We start from the raw sequence: 20,103 nt of genomic DNA on the forward strand, positions 1-20,103 counted from the left end.
AAACTCGTACCGAAAGTAAAGTGGCATATCTTTGGTGGACGGAGGGAGTATTATTTATTATGACACTTGTGCTACATGGCATCCCAACAATAAAGGTTACTAAAAGTTGGTGAAGTTGGTCTGCAACTTAATTCACAATCGGTTGTTACATTATTTACATTTTAACATTTTTTTTTAATTTTCTTTTCTGTCTTGTAATGATGACCATCCATAACCGATTATGGATAAAAGTGGTCTTACATACATTTAGATCCCATCCAATTTTAATGCGTCCAGAAAAAAATGAGATACACGTTCACATCTAGACTTATAAATTCGGGATGGTCATGTTTCCTACCTGCAATTAGGGGTGTAAATTCGGGTTGCGAGTATCGGGTATATCCTCACCCGTCTCGATACTTACAAAATTAAGGAAGAGGGTCGGATGCGGGTATTATTTTCCCAAAAACTGCGAGTATCGGGTACCCTCGGGATACCCGCGGATACCCGCATACCCGCATGTAATTTTTAATTAAATGAATAATTTTTATAATTATTAATTACTCCCTCCGTCCGCCAAAAGTGGGGCACAATTACTATGTCGGGCGTCCGCAAAGAGTGTACCACTTTTCTTTTAAGGAAATTGTCCCACCATCCACTTTAATCTTTTATCCTTACTAGTTCCATTATTTACCAAAAAACTATGCTAACTCATCCCCATTATATCAATAAATTAAGTTAATTAATTACCTAATCTAAATTACACCTAAATTCACATTTACAATCACCCAGAATTAATTCGCCTCTCTCTCTCCATAATTCGGCTCTCTCTCTCTTTGTCTCTCCATAAATACTCCATGAAGCCCTAGAAGAGCTCTTCTTTTGCGCCGCTTCAACCCTAACTCACGATTCTCTCTCTCCCTATATATGCACTCTTCTTTGGAGCCCTAATTGTACTTGCGCCGCTCTCTAAAACCTAATTCTTCTCTCTTCTTTGCGTCGCATCCATCTATTTCTTCTTCACCAAAATGGGTGAATCTCTCAATCTTTGCGCCGACTGTAAATCATGAAATTGGTGGCGTCGATGCAACTCCGAGCGCCTCGATTGACAGCGTCACACTCCAACTTGCAGACGAAGTAGTAAATGAGACGGAAGGCGCAACTCCGAGCGCCTCGGTGGATGGCGTCGACGGCGATGCAGTTGAGAAGGGATTTATCCCTTGCCCGGTGGGAGGCGACCATAGGAAATGGGCTGAAGGTCCAGATCCTCCGATCTGCCCCCTATGTGCCGAGATGAGGCGAACTTATCTGCAGTTCTTAGGGATCTATTGTCCCGGTATTTTGTCCCTGATCTAATCAGGTGCATACGTTCTCTCTCCTACATCTAATGATGCATGTATCATATTCTCTCTGATTCTTGATGTTTTGGTGGTTTGTTGGCTGATTCTTGATGTGTTGGTGGTTTGCCTCCCCTGTTTGTTGATGATTTGGTTTATTGTTGGTTGATTCTTGATGATTTGGTAGTTCGTTGATGTGTTGAGCCACCACTAGGAATTCTATCCTAGTTTGGAGGTACAACTATGAAAGCTGTCGATGATGCAAATTGTGTTGAAAAAAAAGCTGAGACAAAATATGTTCATTCATCTCTTTGATTTACAGCTTCTATATGGATCTTCTTCATCGGGCAATAAGTAATACCTCTCCGATGTGTTTGACATGTAAAACCATTTTTCATCAATGTGCACTACATTATGCATACTCTGAAAATTCAGTTTGTCTTCCAAAATTGATGCAGAATTTAGTTGGCTTAGACTAAATCTAAGCCTTGCAAGCTTATTGTAATCAGTTAGAAATGGCTTGACAGCACTTGTGTGTGCTCGTAACTGTTTCTCCTTAATCCACTCTCCAAGTAGAGATTTAGATATCCCTAGCTTGGCTGCCATCCTTCAGATTGTGCTTCTCTCTTTAACAGGAAGTGCTCTAATCTTTTCTTCATCGGGCATCATTTTATCTACATGTTGTTTACCTTTTCTTTTGTTTTGAAAATGCACTACTTCACCTCTTTCTATTTGCTTCTTTGCATGCACCCAGATTTTGCGGACGGATTTGACTGAAATGTTGAAAAATGCAGCTGCTTCCTTTGGTGCCCCTCTGTTAGGAACTTCATCCTTGCTGTATTGCAGCAACCATTGAAGGACTCGCTGTTTCTCCTCTACTGCTAAATCGGGCCTCTTTCTGTTAGACATTTTGCTGCATTTGAATGACTGTAAACCTTTTGGTTTGATTTGTAATCTAAAATTAGGAGGCTTCGGTCCTTTATAATGTGATGAAATTTTTTATTTTGGGGGGAATTTATTTCCCTCCTTTTTTGGGGAACTCTGTTAATGAGAAATTTTCAGTATGTTGGCGCCGAGTGGGCTTGTAAAAAATGAATGTTTTGGTTTTTTAATGAAGTGTAATGATTGCAGCCATAAATTCAGTTTCTCTCTCATATTTTTAATTAGCCACTAAGTAAACTCATTAGCAATACCCTAAGAAAATTAAAAGTGGGCCCATTTATCCACTTACCAAACATTTTATTAAATCTCGTGCCCAGCCAAAGTGCCCCACTTTTGGCGGACGGAGGGAGTAATTTTTAGGAACTATGAAAATAACTCCCTAAGCCCTAGTCAATTCACTACTCAAATTTTCTTCGTCACAGCTTTTATGGATAATCGATGAAATAGAAAGGATATTTTCAATTTTTTTTAATGAGGGACAAAATACTCACGGGCAAAGAGGGTACTTGCACATTGCGGGACAAGAATACCCTCCGGCGAGACAAAATATCCTCCAGCGAGACAAAAAAACTCGCAAAATTAAAAACAATCAAAAACTTGCGGGAAATTAGGGTACCCTCATGCCCGCAACGAATACCCGCTGCGGGTATTCGTGTACCCGCAACAGGTAGGCGGGACGGGTGAGGGTGGGGTTTTGGATGATTTTGTCTCACGGGTAGCCGCATTTTGCGGGTAGGGTACCCGTGGGTACCCGAATTTACACCCCTATCTGCAATTAGCGAGTACTCAAAATCCCTTAAATATGGGGTGATTCTATTCATAGCCTCCATTTACTCTTTACAACTCCCTTTTTAAAATATTAATAATAATTATTTAAAATTTTACTATTTTATCCTATGTTATATAACTCCCCAATTATATTAAAATTTAAATTAATTTATTACTTCAATTTCTTTTTACTATTTAATCTTATCTTAATATTGTGTATTAGTTTGTAACCCCCATTTGCCACCACCCCAGAGCCCTTTCGCTGCCAGCCGCCGCCGACCACCAGCTGATCCTTTCCTTTCAAGACAAAGTTTGTGTTTTTTTGCAGTTTTTGGCCAAATCATCAAGGAAAGAGATGCTGAGATAGTCCTCATATTGTAGGTGGATGTGTTGATCTTCTCTACATTGCCAAAGAAGTGGAGAAGCTGCCAACAGCCAACTTTGATCAGAAAAATGGTGTCCAAATTATTCAAAATGCCTTGAAGGTTTGATTTTGACAATATACGCTCCATTATGTTATTTACCCATAGCAATAGCTTCTGATATCTCAACCTTTTGTGTTGATGTACTATTGTTTGTAAATGCAGACACCCTTTTCACGAATGCAGCAAATGCTAGTGTAGAGCCTTTGAAGATCCTCCAGTGGCGCTCGAAGTTGCCGGGATCGATGCTCTTGATGTCCTCATCGAGCAGCGAGAACATGTAGATTTCGGGGAGGGCGAGGCACTTGGGGGTGCCGCAGCGCTGGTTGATGCGGCCGATGAGGCCCTAGTTAAAGCGCTGCGCGAGGCGGCGGTTGGTGTTGGGGTTACCGTCGGTGGGCCACCCAATCTCGCCGACGATGATGGGTAGGTTGGGGAAGCCGTTCTTCTCGAGGGCGTAGATGAGGGTATCGTAATTGGTGTCGAAGACGTTGGTGTAGGTGGCGGGGCAATCGACGATGGGGGCGGCGCCGCCGTCAAAGAAGGCGAAGTCAAGGGGGAAGTGGGAGTCAGCGTAGAGGATGAGGAAGGGGTAGATGTTGATGGTGAGTGGGACAAAATTTAATATAATTTGGGTGTTATACAATATAGGGTAAAATAGTAAATTTTTAATTAATTATTATTCATATTTTAAAAAGGGGCTGTAAGGAGTAAAATGGGGCTATGAATAGAATCACCCTCAAATATGCTATCATCACCCGTCTTGCATCGCCTATGTGAATATACAATACTCACAACGTCTACTTGTATTACCTACATTTATTTGAATTCCTGCAGAATTGAGGATATTTTTATCCGTAAATTGTGGGTATCTGACTCGCAAAATGAGGACACCCGCATTTTTAATTATGACAACACTATATAATCATAAAAATTAAATAAGATTTAATTATTTTCTTTTTTGGGTGTTGCGACATTATAATTGGGACACACAAAAAGGAAATTTGGGACGTTATTATTGAGACGGGGGAGTATAAAAATACAAAACAAGCAAGTACTACTAAATAACATATTAGTAGTAGATTAGTAATTCAATAACATATCAAACAAATCAATTTTTGTAATTGTTTAAAGACGTCTTCCAAGTTATAGCTACTTTCAAACATCGTCAACATCCAAAAGAAGTTAAAGAAGAAAATATAATAAGAATTAAACACTTATTTCAATTGGATAGGCACAAATGGGATGAAAATTAATTACCATACCATCAAAATCAATTTTATATCCATTTTCATCACAATATTCAGTAACAGTGAAACAAAATGTGTGTCTTCTATTTTACCTTGAAAAGAAGAAGAAGAAGAAGAAGAAGAAGAAGAAGAAGAATAATAATAATAATAATAATAATAATAATAATAATAATAATAATAATAATAATAATAATAATAATAATAATAATAATAATAATAATAATAATAATAATAATAATAATAATAATAATAATAAAAGTAAAATATTACCTCTAATAAAATTAAATATTATTTATGAAAAGAGATGTATAGATTGGCCATAAATATTTGAGGTAGAGTTACATAAAAATAAAAATAAACTATATAGGTTTTAGGATCCGCGAGCTAGATCTTGGCTGCATCCGGGTCTCAAACCTCTTGCTCCAGATTTAGATCTGGAAATCTTAGGAATAATCTTTGATCCGATCAAAATTTATCATGTTCATTTTTTGCAAGGTCCAAATATAAAAAAAAAAAAGAAAAAAGGATCTGGATTCACGGATCTGGACCGGGTCCAAGATCCATTGTCATCCATAATTGAGTGTACTTCAACAAAGTCCGATTGGCTATTGAAATAGCAAAAATAAAAATTATTCACTAAAAAAAATAGTTATACTTATTATACTAAGAGAATTTTAAAAATATCTAAATTAAAATAATAAAAATAAAAACTATTCAATAAAAAGCAACAACAACAATAACAAACATAAAAGTAAATTACATTTACCATTGTATCTTATAAAAACATAAAAATTATCCACAAATTTTTAGTTACAAATTCGAGTTTTTTGAACTCAAATTCATGACCAATACTATTTTTAGTTGTGAATTTTAGCATTGAAATTCGGATTCACAACTAAGCCTATTTTTTTTTCACAAACACTCGAAGGGTGAGGGGTTCGGCAGACCCCCAACTTGTAAATAAAACCATCAACCAATATCTCATACACGATGTTGCCCAAAAGTGACAGCGTCCAGCAGAAGCAAAAAGTAAAAACAGAGATCAGACAGAGCGAAAACATACCTAGATATAGCCCAAAAATGACTACATCTAGAAAACAACGGAAACAACATCACAAAGAAAACAAACTTAGACAAACTACTTATCAATATGAAATCTAAAACAAAATTTACCGAGCTGGTCCATCCTAACCAAAGCAAGCAAATGACGAGGAGTGGAAAAACAATCAAAAATAGTCAGCGCATGGACCTGATGCCCACTTCTCGCCATAAATCTAGCATGTTGATTTCCCTCGCGATGTATGTGAGTGAAACAGACTTGTCGATGCCGAATAAGCTGTCGGATCTAGACAACAATATGATTGATACTAGCATGACCGTGATGCCCAGTAGACATGAGTTCAAATCTAAATATGAGCAGAGAAAGTAATAGCCAACCTAAGACCCTTAAGGAGAGCGGCTAACTCAGCCTCAAAATTGAAAGTGGTAGCACAAGGGGTGCAAAAAGCAGTAAGGAGGGCACCAGTATGATTACGCACCACTCCTCCACCAGCACCACGTTGCATCTGTGAATCGTAAGAACCATCTGTGTTCACTTTTAACCATGGGGACTCCGGAGGAAGCCAACGCACCAAAGTTGAGCGAAGATTCCTCCTCACAGGGAGAGCTGGCGGCATGAAGTCAACAGGGGGAACACATCCTCGCCAATGAGTATCGGGGAGTTTCTCTGCCGCAAAAAGAAGACAAAAGTGATGAGTAACTTGCCAAATCACGTGAGAAGCACGAAAATGAATAGCCCTGTGCTTTCTTCTGTTCCTCCAACTAAATAGACTTCATGGATCATGTCTTTGATTTTCTGGTCCACTTCAAATTCGGCTTCTAGGGTGCTATCTTTGAGAGAGTAAAGATCCATGATAGCTTCTGATGAAGAGTAAAATATGTAGAGATTGGATGAGCGCAGCTCGGAGCATGTCAGCCCTGACACCGAAAGAGTGGAAAGGACTCCGAACAGTATCCCTTGCGAAGAGCCCACCTCATGAAAGCATATGGACCAAAGCAGAAGAGTTTTTACCAAGATGGGTCCCAGAGCTGGAATAACGAGACAAATACAGCACAGACCGGGCAACAGAGCTGAATCAAGACAGAGGAGGAATATCTTATTTCATCATACTAAGCTGGCATTTCTCTTGAAGAAAAGACAGAGCTGGAGAATCTCTGCGCTGGATTAAGGGCGAGGGCATACGAATCACTGACAACTTTTATAGGAGGATAACTTTAGCTGATTTGGGGTTCGTACCGGATGTAAAATGAGTTATTTGCCCTCCTTGTAAACTTCTATAAGTAGGGAGCTCACTTATCATTGTAAGGTTACATTAACTGAAATACGAAATACTTCACCATTCTCATTGCTTTTAGTATATCTTATAGCCATCTTACACACTACAGGTGAACAATTATACTTTAAACTAGTGAACGCAATAAATGAACTTATCAGCTTCTTTCATGGCCCCATCTTTCATATGCACTGCATCTCGATCGGTTAGGCCATACTGAATCACTTTCTCTATCGTATCCCTTGAACCGAACTCAATTCCATGTTCTTGTACAAGTGGTTCAAATGCATCGACCATAAATGAACCACTGTTTCAACTTGTTGTTTCCTCTTCATGGTTTCATAAATATTGATCTCTTTCAAAACTCCATCGAACTCACACATGAGGACTCCGGTCTTCATGTCAATCTTGGTCTCCACGGTCATCATGAATGGTCTTCCCAGCAATATGGCGTTCTCTCCAGCCACTGGTCCAGTGTCCAAAACGTAGAAATCAGTAGGAAAAATCAAATCTCCCACCTTTATCACCACACCTTCTGGGTAAGCGTTGGACCGATCAGCTAACTGTGTGACCACACGGGTGTTCCTCAATTCTCCGATGTTCAATCTCTTGTAGATGGCCAATGGAATCACATTTATGGAAGCTTCCAAGTCCATCATTACCTTATCCATGTTAGTTTCTCCGATATTTCATGGAATAGTGAACATCATCGGATCCTTCCGTTTTGGGGGTAACTTCAGTTGGATCACTGCCGATACACTTTCGCCCATCACATATCGGACTTCTTCCTCCATCTTCACCTTTCTTGAGCAGAGGTCTTTTAGAAATTTAGCATACTTTGGAATTTGTCTAATGGCATCGAGTAATGGTATGCTTAACTCCACCTTTTGAAACATTTTCATCATTTCACCAGCCTCTTTTGCTTTTGCCTTCTGTCTCAGTCGTTCTGGATAAGGTGCCTCAGTGTGCACTGAACCATGATTCTGTTCAGTGATTGGACCTATACCAACTTCTTTCATCTTTCCCTTCAAGGCTTCTGCTTCAGTAACAAGCTCAATTTCATCTTCTTCTCGTTCCATGAGCTCAGTGAGGATAACCTGAGCATGTTCTCTAGGGTTATCCCCTATGGTGGGAGTTTACCGGTGTTTTTCTCCAGTTTAGCTACTGCTTTAGCCAAATGACTGATCTGTTGGTTGGTCTGGTTCAAACCGGCTCGCAGCTCATTCCGGAATTTTTCACTTTCCTTGGCCATATTCTCAATGGCTTCTTCCCATGGTGCTCTCATGTGCGGTGGTTGGTACACTTGTTGTTGAGGCTGGTAGTTCTGTTGCTACTGCGGTCCTGCCTGGTACCGATGTTGTTGGTTCTGGTTGTACTGTTGCTGGTTCTGATTATACTATTGACGCTGCCTAGGTGCACCCATATTGTTCTGTTGCTGTTGTTGACCATCTTGCTTTCATCTGAAATTAGGATGATCCCTTCACCCAGGGTTGTAGGTATTTGAGAAGGGATCATATTTGCATGGGTTCCCATCATGTCCACCAATAGCATTAACATTAACAATGTCCTCACCAAAATTAGAACAATTTTCAGATTGGTGCCATGTAGCGTCGCAAAGACCACATTGGCGAACCTTCTTCGGTATAGTCAGTCTCGTAAGAATTTTCTTGAGTTCATTCATACTCTTCTCCATGGTTTTCTCCAGTTTAGACTCTTCCTTCTCCTCGTTCTTTGTTGGCAGTTCTAAATTTCTTTCGTGCCCTTCTTCTCGTGATTCTTCTGCCATGGTGCCCAAGAGTTGAAAGATTTCCAGAAGGGTTTTGCTCATCAACGACCCATTACAGGCAGCTAGGACCAGACTGCGATCATTCCTCCGCATGCCCTTTACGAAACTTTTCACTTGATCCTTTGGAGAAATTTGGTGATGAGGACAGTTGTTCAACATCCTTTTGAATCGTGTCCAGTATTCATAGAAGGATTCTAGCCCATTTTGCCCTATACTGCGGATATCCCATCTCATCCGCTTCACTTTTGATGCTGGGAAGAACTCCTCTAAGAAAAACTGCTGCAGTTGTGCCCATGTAGTCATACTTCCTATGGGTAGGTCATATAGCCATCTTTTTGCTCTGTCCACCAAGGTAAAAGGAAAGAGTATTAACTTGACGTACTCCTGTTGTTCATCACTCGACTGGTGCATGATTGTTATTTTAAAATTCTAGAGATGAGTGTGTGGACCATCTCCCGCGTAACCATTGAACTTTGGTAAGATCTGAAGCAGTGAGAGCTTCAAGTCATACTGCCGAGGTGCAAACGGGTTGTCTGGTAAGGTAATCCCGTTGGGGCTCAGATTGAGATTAGTTGGGTATGCCAACTGTTTAAGGGTTTGCGCCTGCTCGACCTCTGCCATAGCTTTGCGTCTCGCTATCCGTGCTCCTGTGCATAGTCGACGTTCAGTTCTATCAATATCAGGATCAAACACCAATGCTCTTGCTGCTCGACGAGTTCTACGCATACACCAGTAGCGGAAAATGGAATGAGGAGAGAACAAAATTACTGCGCATCACTCCCCAGCAACGGCGCCAATTTTGACACACACCCGTCATGTGGTACGATCAAAATACTCGTGTTAGCCCTAAACGGACAAATCACTCTCCTATGCTCACAACCAAAGATCAGCTTAGTAGCACGTATAGGGTTGAATCCCACAGGGAGTGAGGAACCACTTTGTTCTCCAACAACAAATTGAGGTGTCACAAGTCTCAATCTGTATAACCTGCATAAATAAACTAAACGAAGATAAAAAAAATAACAAGGGGTAAGGTTTTAGGTTAGGTCATAACTATTGTCAATATTTGTTTCGGTCATAGGAATACTGATGATCCATCCACGATCCGTGTAAACTCAAGGCGTGGCCCAAAGATATTGAGACGTTTCAAGAGATTGCACTTCACACTTAGGATGGTCGAGTCCATTGTTGTCACTTGGTCTGAAGGTCACACATTCCCTGGTCGTAAGGTAATGCTTCACTTCTCCTTAGGTAGTAGTCATACCCAATACTCTCCAAGTATGACCCTCACCAACCTTTTCTCCCGAGGTTCCCAACTCATACTTTGAGTGACACATGCCTCCCGGACATAAATATTTTTGGCTTGAAGGTCGATCGATCATAGGCATGCTACGGCATAGTAGTCACTTTCCTCGTTTGATAACCATGGCTTTATGCCTCGTCACAGTTGATGGGTAGTTGCTAGAGAAGCCCAAGATTGAGGGAGGACAGTGTATCCCATCAATCCTTTCCTCGCCTTCCGAATCTACAACACCTTTTGTGGCTGCTGCTCAGGTACTCGGTCGTGGGTATACCGGTTGTCACGCCCTGGTATACCTTGGCCTTTACTTGACACAGACAGTCTTTTACCGAACGGAGATCACCCGTTAGGCCCCTACTGTCCATGATTCGGCACAGATCTATCTGGAGCCACTAGACTCAACCGAAAGCACAAATGTCTCATGAATGTTTACATATTGACAACAGTTATTTCCACCCCTTAAACCTCACCAAAAGAACTATTCACACATAGTAGTAATCATAAATGCAATACGAAATAAACACAACATATGGAAAAAGAGAAATACTTGAATTGATACGAAAATGCCTAAAGCAAATAACCTTAATCTTGTTCCATGCTACGAACGAAAGCAAAGATAATTGTTTGTGCTAGAAATTAAAAGTACTTGAAATGTAAATTATTTTGGATGCTAAGTAAAATGCCACAGGTCGGCTTAGAGTCAAAAGTCGCAAAAGTTCTTTTCCGGCTGCTCATTTTCATCTTTAAATACTACAGAATGGTGGAGGGCTTACCCTAGCTACGCCAGCTTCAATATCTTCAATCTTCTTACCTTTTTCGGCTCCTTGATAGATTGATTTGATTGAAGATCCGATGGAAGCTTCCTTCCAGCTGCAGATTGAGTCAACTCTCCATGCTCTCGATTCTTCCAGGCTCTTCCTCTTGCATTCTCCTATCAAATCTTCCTTGATTCACTTTCCTTTCTCGGCCTCGGCTGGCTGCTTCATCTGGTAGTGGTCAAACGGATTGCTTCTTCGGGTATGGCTCATACCACGAGTATGCTTTGGGATTCCCACATCTCAGATAAAATACTAGGTGGTACTACGCCTTAGCTCCATGCTGGTAAACATGACATTGCAATCTGAGCTGGTAATGCCCATTCCGACCACATTTCTCATCTTTGCCTCTTACTGGACCTTCCTTCCTCCACAATATTGTTTTTCCCCAGAATGACCTGAACTGACACAAATAAAAGGAAAAAACAAGGCCAAATGGCCCAAAAGTCGACGACACATCAATCGTATCAATCTGCAAGATATTTTTCGGCGATTTTCATTGGACTACATCTGTAAATTCATGTTCGGATTCGATCCAGACTGTCTCAAACCCTCGTTGTCGATATCAAGTTCACGGAAGCGTTCGATCTCTTGTTCTCCACCACCATCTTCTCTGTCCACCTTAGACTTTCACCTACTTCAAATCGCTCATCTTCTCCTCCTTTGCCGCCTCTTCCACATCTCTCACATAATTTTCCATCAACGCCACCGTTATCTCTACGTCCCCAGTTGTTATTTATTAGTCTCCGGTCTTCAAACCTCAAAACTTCGGCGATCGAGTGGATAATAATTATTTTGCATCGTGGGTGTGGTTAATGATGCTGCTAAAGTTTTTAATGGCGGAAACATCACATTAAATGTGTGTGCGTCAATGGCGGCAGTAGAAGGCAAACGGGGTTTTCCAAATTCAATTGACTTATCCTTTGTTGAAGTTTTCCGAATCACATTAACCTATCCTTCGTTGAAGTTTTCCCAATTCAACATAGGTGAACGAAGTTCCTGCGTCAATGGCGACATCATTACATTAAGCTTAGATTTTTACTGAAATAGATGGAAGGAAACATTGTAATCTTACACAAAATTGGTTACTTTTATGTTTTTTTAATCTGTGTGGATACTTTATATTTTTGTTATATGAGAATGGATAAATTTTGTGCACTGACTATGTTGCATTTTAGTGCAAATTGTTTCGAATAGTATATATTGGACCCTACTAGATCAAGGGAAGAGATTGACAATCACTCGTATCCACTCTTCCACTCGCACACGATCTCTCACTTTTGTGTGTCTCGTTTTTTCGTTCCACCTGCATGCTGACAACTTTCTAAGGTTCCGATCGTCCGACTAAGCCACTAGCTCAGACATCTGTCACCCTTCTTCCTACAACACTCAATTGTTCTCACTTCGAACTACCATCTACTGGGGCATCCTGATCAACCAAATAATCACATATTTCATTGTCTATTTTGTTGTTCTATTATTTTATTTTCGTTTATTACGCCAATTCTCTTTATTACTTTACTGACTTGAGTGTCAGAGGCCCTTTCATCGACACATCCCACCGGTGCTCATCTAAAGGCTCTAATGTTGGCTTCAAGTCTAATGCTCGTCGATCCAGATGGACTGACATCACTTCCGTAATTATTAAATTCATCCCCAATATTGTTTATATTCATATCATCAATTGGTCATTGATTAATCTTGTTAAACAACGAACGAGATCGATAGAAGATTTCACAATTCGATCGTGATTTAGTCGGAGTTAGATTTGATCGAAAATATGAAGTATAATTATCAATTTGTTCTTGCAATTTAATTTGTGTAGTCTCAAATCATAAATATGAAGTTATCAATTAAGCCCCTTTATGAAGTTGTTTTTGCAATTGATTGATTGCATGTATTTATTTGCTAGCTTATTTTACTCTTGGGGCGAAGAAGCCTCGACCTAGACTCGTTTTTATTGCTTAGCACTTGCATTCGTTTATGTGTTTATTTTTTTGAAGTTATTTAAAGTATTAGATACTTCACTCTTTGATCTATCTGGTTAGACTATTTAGGTTTATTAATTTTCTTTTAGGGGTGTGATACATAAATCGCTAACCAAAGTCTTCTTTGTGAATACGACTTGGGTTAACTAGCCATCTTATAATAAGCTTCGTTCTCTTGTGAACAATTTAGGGGTACACTTTAGATTGAACACCAACGCTTCATAAAAAGGTAAATGGGCTGTTGGATTGAATCATAAGCCTATGACGTATATTATTCCCAATCATATTGGTACTCGTATTTCTCCATCATCATTCTACAGATTTGCTCCTATATAACTAGTCTTATTCAAATACATATTTATATAGTACACATTAATTTTCAAATGTGTAATTCATATCGTTAGCATAAAATTGTGGAGAGAATGTAAGGTATCACAATTTGGGAGATACAATGATAAGCTTTTTGTGTCAAATGCAAACCATCCCAATGTATATATTGTTGCGGGTTTGGACAAACTGACACATTCGGATTACCACAAAATTGGGGACTGAAAGGATTGAATTGTCTGCTTCTACAACACGGTTTTAGTAGAGTTGTTCGATCAAATCCTGCAAACCATACAAGAAATGTAGGAGAGAAGTAATTAGTGTTAAATTTTCTTGATTTTTGACAGAAAACAGTAGTGGTAACTGCTTACCGAAGAAGGGCGCTAGGCGAAAAGTTTTTAGGAAAGCATTGTAGTAGTCTGCATAGATTATGACTACACTGGGAAATTCCCTTCTGAGAGTATCTAATACAGCTTGTAAGTTCTTATTTTGATAAACTACGAGATTGTTGGCACTTCTTACACAACCAAGTTCATCGTAAGTTGTAGAGTCGTTGCTAGCAAAAGCAGCAAGGGCGAAGGGAAAACATCCAATAGGAAAATTTCCAGGAACCACCACTCGTGAGGCGCCAGCTCGAATAATTTCCTAAAAAAATTAATCTTTGTATAATATCTGTACATAATAAACTAACAAGAAGAACTTGAAACCGACCTTTTAAATGATTTGGACGGCAGAGTAGACGGTTTTATAAATTTTCAATTTAAAAGAAAAGATTTTGAAATGATGTTTATGTAAATCATTACTCTTGTGGCATTAGAAATAGCTTGATTTATGAAAGGCACGTAAGTCCGGATTTCTTCAAGGGATTTGCCTTGTGCTAATGGATAGTTGATGTCATTTCCTCCAATCTCACCCACCAAAATCAGAGCTCGTCTTAGATAATCACCACATTCTGCTTAATATTTAAGATATATAATAAGAAAACGTTAATAATTCACATATTTACTATGATGGAAAAAAAATTCCCGGTAGAGTGAAATATTTTTTCGGGCAGTTCATTTTCTCTCCAATGTGTGAAAATATTTTCTAACATTTCCCCATCTTTTCATCTATAGAAAATATATGATAAAAAAAAATGAGAAAAAGATAATATTTTCTTATCCATTTTTTTTCAATGAAAATTTTACAATCAAAATAAACGAATCATTAAAAACTAACCTCGTGGGACAGAGCAAATTGAGGCGAGGTATGTACGAAAGGAACGTAATTGAAGGTCCAATGAATCAACATTAGGTACAAGAATTCCCCTTGAAACAAAGAAAGAAGAGTTAAGCGCCGTAGCTCCAGCAGCCGCAAAATTGACTCCATTTCTAAATGAGGCATTCTTGTCTAAATAGGGGTTCAATAAGGGAAGCCCAAGAGTCATAGCTGCCATTCACATCAAGAAAATTGAAATTCATTACATCTTTAGATATAATAAAATTTCATTATATCTCCACATATATTATATATATTTTTGCTACATAAAAAAATGTAAATAAACGTTGTTACTTATGAAATTTAATACATGCTCAAATATCACTAAATTTTTGCGACACATAATAATTACTCATCACAAAATATCACAATTTTATTTAGTGACATTTTTAGGATCACAATTCTTCAAATATTATATATGTCACTATTGGAACATTATGCTGTAGTAAAATAATTCTCATATAATTGATGTATTGAGTTTAGGTGGGATCTTCTATCTAGTAATTTTGTATTCCACCATCTCCGACTATTAATTTAAGTATTTTATAATAACTTATTAAAAAAATCAAATTTATATTATATAATGAACTCATGAGTTCTAATTTAAAAGTTGAAATTTAAAAAATAATATACCTTAACTATGAATTAATTAACTCTTGTAATCAATTACTCCCTCCGTCTCATTATTTATGGCTCGTATTCCTTTTTTAGCCGTCCCATGTTACTTGGCTCTTTTTCTTTTTGAGCCATAATTAGATAATCATTAACAACTTAATTAACTTTAATTTAAAGGTAAATTACTAACCCTAAATCTACCCAACCCCACTCCCGCCGCTCTCTGCTTTCTTTTTCTCTCATATGTGCCGCCACTTCCCGCCTCCACCACCCTCAAGCCTTTCGCCTCCTGCGCTGCCTCCACCGCCTCCACCACCCTCCTGCACGCCTCCACCACCCCAGGCCTCCCGCCTCGTGCACCGCCTCCACCACCCTCCTGCGCGCTCCACTGCCTCCACCATCCTCCAGCCTCGTGCCTCCAACACCCTCCACCGCCTCGCGCCTCCACCATCCTCCTGCGCCACTTCCACTGCAAAACCCTAAGATTTCCTTTTGTAGAGGTTCCACCGCCTCCACCCTCCACTACCTCAATCCAAACAGATTTTTGATTTTAGTTGTTTTGATTTTGAAATTTTGAGTTTTGATTTTCTGATTTTTGATATTTGATTTTTTATTTTTATTGTTGCTGTCAATCGGAGCAAGAGAGGGGAAAATGGTGGTGTTGGCTCTGTTGCGGCTCTGTTGCAGATTTTGGGGTGGCAGCTCTATTGCAGAATTTGGGGGAAAATGGTGGTGTTGTAGATGGTAGTTGAAACCTCGTCGGCGTTAAGAGCGACGGCGCCGGCACCGGCACCGGAACTTTAAGAGACTAAATCTTTGATGAATAAAGAGTTTTTGTGTACTTGATTAACAATTACTAAAACCAATTTAAAATAACACTAAATATGTGGGCCACACATTATTTTCCTTAATTTTTGTCTCCTAAATACCCGTGCCGAAAAGTTTTGAGCCATGATTAACGGGACGGAACGAGTATTATCTAAAAATTAATATATAAAAAATAATTATAAATCCTAATTGAATTGTAAACTCGAGATAATAATCTTAAAGTTAAAAATAAACATAAAAAACTAAAATTAAAGATAAAATAATAATTAAAAATTATAAAAAATCGAAAGTGGAATTCGAAGTGAGACACCACAAGGAGGATATTAAATTACCACGATGAGGATGAGTTCATGTTTCATTTTCTTTGTATTTCTCTCGGATTTTGAATTTTCTCTAAATCCTATAAGAAAAAAACATTAAAAACAATCTCACCTAAAGTTTGACCTAAATCGGATAAAGTTCTACGAATCTTTACATGTTAAAGATACCAGAAAAAGAAAATTAGATAGTAATTATACTCCCTCCATCCCCATGATTATGCATACCTTTTATTTTTGATACGTCTTCAAATTTATGCGCACTTTATATTTGGACATTACACCACACAATTTTCACAATTTTACCTTTGTAACTTACGCTATTTTTATCCATAATTTATTTAACAACACTATTAATGTGAGATATTTTCTCCACTATATATCAATAGTTTAAATATTTTTTCATTAAAACTCGTGTCCGAAGCAACTATGCATATTTATGGAGGACGAAGTGAGTATGTTTTTTGATTGAATAGTCGTAATTCATAGTTAGAGGATGTTTGGCTGAGCTTAGAGCATTGGTAACGCACCTACAGATCCACCCTACTCGAGTAAGGGTGAGATCGTACAGGGCGTTGCAGCCTTGAGTCACTCGAGGGCTACACGTTCCATCGTGTATGCCCGATGGCCTTCAAAATTCGGCGCGTGTTTTACACGCGCCATATTTGAAAAAAAAGAATAAATTCAAAATTTGAAAAATGTGGCAGCTTTGACTGCCTCGATTTGCGGTCCTTTTTTGACCGTTTGATATTTTTAGTTTTTTTTTCTTTTTCTCCTCTTTATCTATTCTTTTCCTTCTTCTTCTTCCTCACTTTCTTCCTTCAACTTTCTATCTTCTTCCTCACTTTCTTCCTTCAACTTCAACTTTTTATCTTCTTCTTCCCTCTACAATTTCCATGGATCCACACAACCCAAACTACTATGATCTAAATTGGTGCCCCGATCTCTCCGGCGACTATCATCCCGATATGGAGGGATGTAACTTAGGGGATGATCCTCCAACCAGCGAGGAGGAGTCACCGGCAGCCCATAGTGCCGCCAAATCGAAGAAAGGCAGCCGGAGGCAGGAAATCGCCTACAAGATCAAGCATGCGCCGGCGCCGACGGAGGAATGAAGGACTATCCGTCATACCTACACCCTCGAGGAGACGGACCTCATCGTCCAAATTTGGACGGAGGAGACCAACGACGCCATCCGTGGGGCCGATCAAAAAGGGGAGTCGTACTGGACACGAATTGTCGACCGTGTCAACCCCCTCATCGGCGCCAACCTCAAGCACCGCCAAATTCAAGGGCACTGGGCCCGAGTGGCCCAAGATGTGCAGCTCTGGGAGAGTATTTGGGTGGAGACGTGCACCCGGTGGCCTTCCGACCATTCTGACTATATGCTCCGGGACAAGGCCCAAATCCTCTTCAAAAGTCGGAGCCCAAATAAGGCCGCCTTCAACTATTGGAATGCCTGGAAAATTCTCTGTGTCAACCATAAGTTCAAGTCGATGTATCTCGAGGGAGATGTGCATTCCTCCAAGAGGACAAAGCCTACAGAGGAGGGCGGCTTCACCACCTCGGCGTCGGGCGAGGAGATCTCGTCTTCCCGCCTGATTGGAAACAAGGCGGCGAAGGCGGCGGCGAGAGCGGCGAAGGCCAAGGGGAAGGGGAAGGCGACAAGCTCCGAGCAACCATCGGAATAGAAAGAGGCATTGGAGCGGTCCGACCAAAATTTGAAAAAAATCACCGCCGAGTACGCCAAGAAGAACGAGCTCAAGGAGAAGGATCTCCTGCTCAAGGAGAAGGAGAAGGAGCTCAAGGAGAAGGAGCTCGATATGCAGCTCCTCAGCTTGGATACGACGCATATGAGCGATGCACAAAGGATGGGACACGAGTACATGGTCCAATAAATGCTCAAGCGTCGTGGACTGATCTAGAGTTTTATGTAATTTTAATTATGTTTTTAAGTTTTATTTTTATTTTTATGTAATTTTTAGGATTTTTATTTTAATGAAAATTTAATTATTAGTAAAATGTGTTATTTAAATTTGAGCAATTAAATTTAAATGAAAAGCATAAAAATTAAAACTAAAGAAATCATATAGGCTATCATGTAACCCTAATGCGGCCTCCTTGCTCAATGTGGTTCCCCCCCTCATCAAGTAAGCAATCATGTAGGTTATCACGTAACCACAATGCGGATGCTCTTAGGAGCTGTTTAGAAACATAAAATTGATCGATCTAAATTTGTGCTAACTTTAGTTCGTATTTGGATCCTTTTTTAGGGAAGTTTGTATTAATCACATAACCTTCTAGCTTCACATGATAAATTCGCACAAGTAAAAACTGTTAACTGTTTACTCTTCATATAACCCTATTTGAATAAAAATCATCTAAGAAGGTAATTAACGTTCTCATAAGTCTTGAAAGGAAAAATGAAGCGAATATTTTTCCAATATAAAAACGATTAAAAACAATACCATTATAAAATTATCTTATGGATTGCACAATTGTAAGAATATTATAAAGCATACTTATGTTGTGCATCATACTAACAGTTAATTATAAATTACCTGTATAGTCTATGATGAGTCTGCCATCAGACCAACGGCCGGTCGGTCTGCCGGGAAAAGTTTCGCCGTATGGCGGCTTCGAGGCGGGAAGAGTGGGACCCACAGGAAGGAGTCGCGCTACATTCCCCGTATCTGAGATGGAATCTCCGAATTGGAACAAACTTTCAATTGGACACAATATACGTGTTGCTTCTGTTGTAGCTATAATAGTAATGGAAATGCTGCTTATTACACAAAATAATAAAGAAAAATCCATTACTCGATTCATGCATACAACCACACTTCTTTCAATATTTTATCTACATTGGTGATATTTATTCTCCATTCATGAGGAACTAAAGGTAGAAAAGTCAGCTCTACAAGTCGATCGCCGCCGGTATATTTATTGGTAATGAATGAAGAATTAAAGGAAGAAAAGTCAGCTCTACATGCCGCAAGTATATTTATTGTGAATTATTCAATACATGATACTCCCTCTATAGTCTATAGTCTATATACCAAAAATAGAAATAGCATAACTTTTTTAATTAGGACGGATCAAGATAAAAAAAAAAAAAGAGTCAAAAATGGGTAGACAAAGGAAATACTATATTTAACTACAAATAGTATAATAAAGTCAAATAGTGGAATGTAAACCATTAATGTATAACGGGTATATTTATTGTGAATTAATTATTCAAATAAGTATTAAATTATAAATTTATAACTACGTACAAATAGTGTACGTTAAAGTCAAATAGTGGGCTATAAACCAAATGTGTAATACATGAAACGAAATCTAATCTCGAATTATTTTGGCACTTGCATGTCAATCCCAGTCCAAAATCCACGATTGGACCGGAAAAATTGTCTAAACAGCTACCTATTCTAGTGTTTTCAGCATATTTATATGGGTGATTCTATTCACAGCCCCATTTTACTTTACATAGCCCCTTAATAATATAATAATTATAAATTTACTAATTTACCCTTTAAACTATAGCCCTTAAATGAAATATAATTCTTTTCAATACTATAGCCCTTAAATGAAATATAATTCTTTTCAATATTGAATATGCGTGTATAGCCCCAAGAAAGACCCTCTTCTTCCTCAATCTATACAACTGCCTTCTTCTATTTCAACACCACCAGCGCCTCTCCTTTTCTTGAAAAATTGAAGAGGCGATCGCCGGAAATCGAGTGAGGAAGCGGTGGAAGATTTGGGGATCTGATGGCACAGGCAGCGAGATTGAACCTGCGAATGCAAAAGGAGCTCAAACTCATGCTAACTGATCCACC

The 20,103-nt window shown here is 39.0% G+C and overlaps 1 protein-coding gene across 1 annotated transcript; it reads right to left on the minus strand.

Annotated features, from left to right (window-relative positions):
* Positions 1-13,166: 13,166 nt before the first annotated feature.
* LOC131006934 (acetylajmalan esterase-like) lies at positions 13,167-19,266 on the minus strand. Its single transcript, XM_057934069.1, has 5 exons — positions 18,826-19,266; positions 14,466-14,675; positions 14,051-14,199; positions 13,619-13,892; positions 13,167-13,529 (listed from the first exon to the last, which is right to left on the minus strand). Exons 1-5 carry the CDS (start codon positions 19,091-19,093, stop codon positions 13,321-13,323), a joined length of 1,110 nt encoding a protein of 369 aa, XP_057790052.1. The 5' UTR covers positions 19,094-19,266; the 3' UTR covers positions 13,167-13,320.
* Between the last annotated feature and the right edge of the window lie 837 nt (positions 19,267-20,103).

Source organism: Salvia miltiorrhiza, chromosome 1 (genome assembly GCF_028751815.1).
Source record: "Salvia miltiorrhiza cultivar Shanhuang (shh) chromosome 1, IMPLAD_Smil_shh, whole genome shotgun sequence".
NCBI classification, from domain to species: Eukaryota; Viridiplantae; Streptophyta; class Magnoliopsida; order Lamiales; family Lamiaceae; genus Salvia; species Salvia miltiorrhiza.

Bases quoted from the DNA above. Each gene is read 5' to 3' on its own strand.
- LOC131006934 (XM_057934069.1), bottom strand. From the start codon at position 19,093: ATGAATCGAGTAATGGATTTTTCTTTATTATTTTGTGTAATAAGCAGC. The intron at 13,893-14,050 runs GTAATGATTTAC...TAATTTTTTTAG, and splicing joins CTATTTCTAATGCCACAAGA to GAAATTATTCGAGCTGGCGC. The intron at 13,530-13,618 runs GTAAGCAGTTAC...TATGGTTTGCAG, and splicing joins TCGCCTAGCGCCCTTCTTCG to GATTTGATCGAACAACTCTA.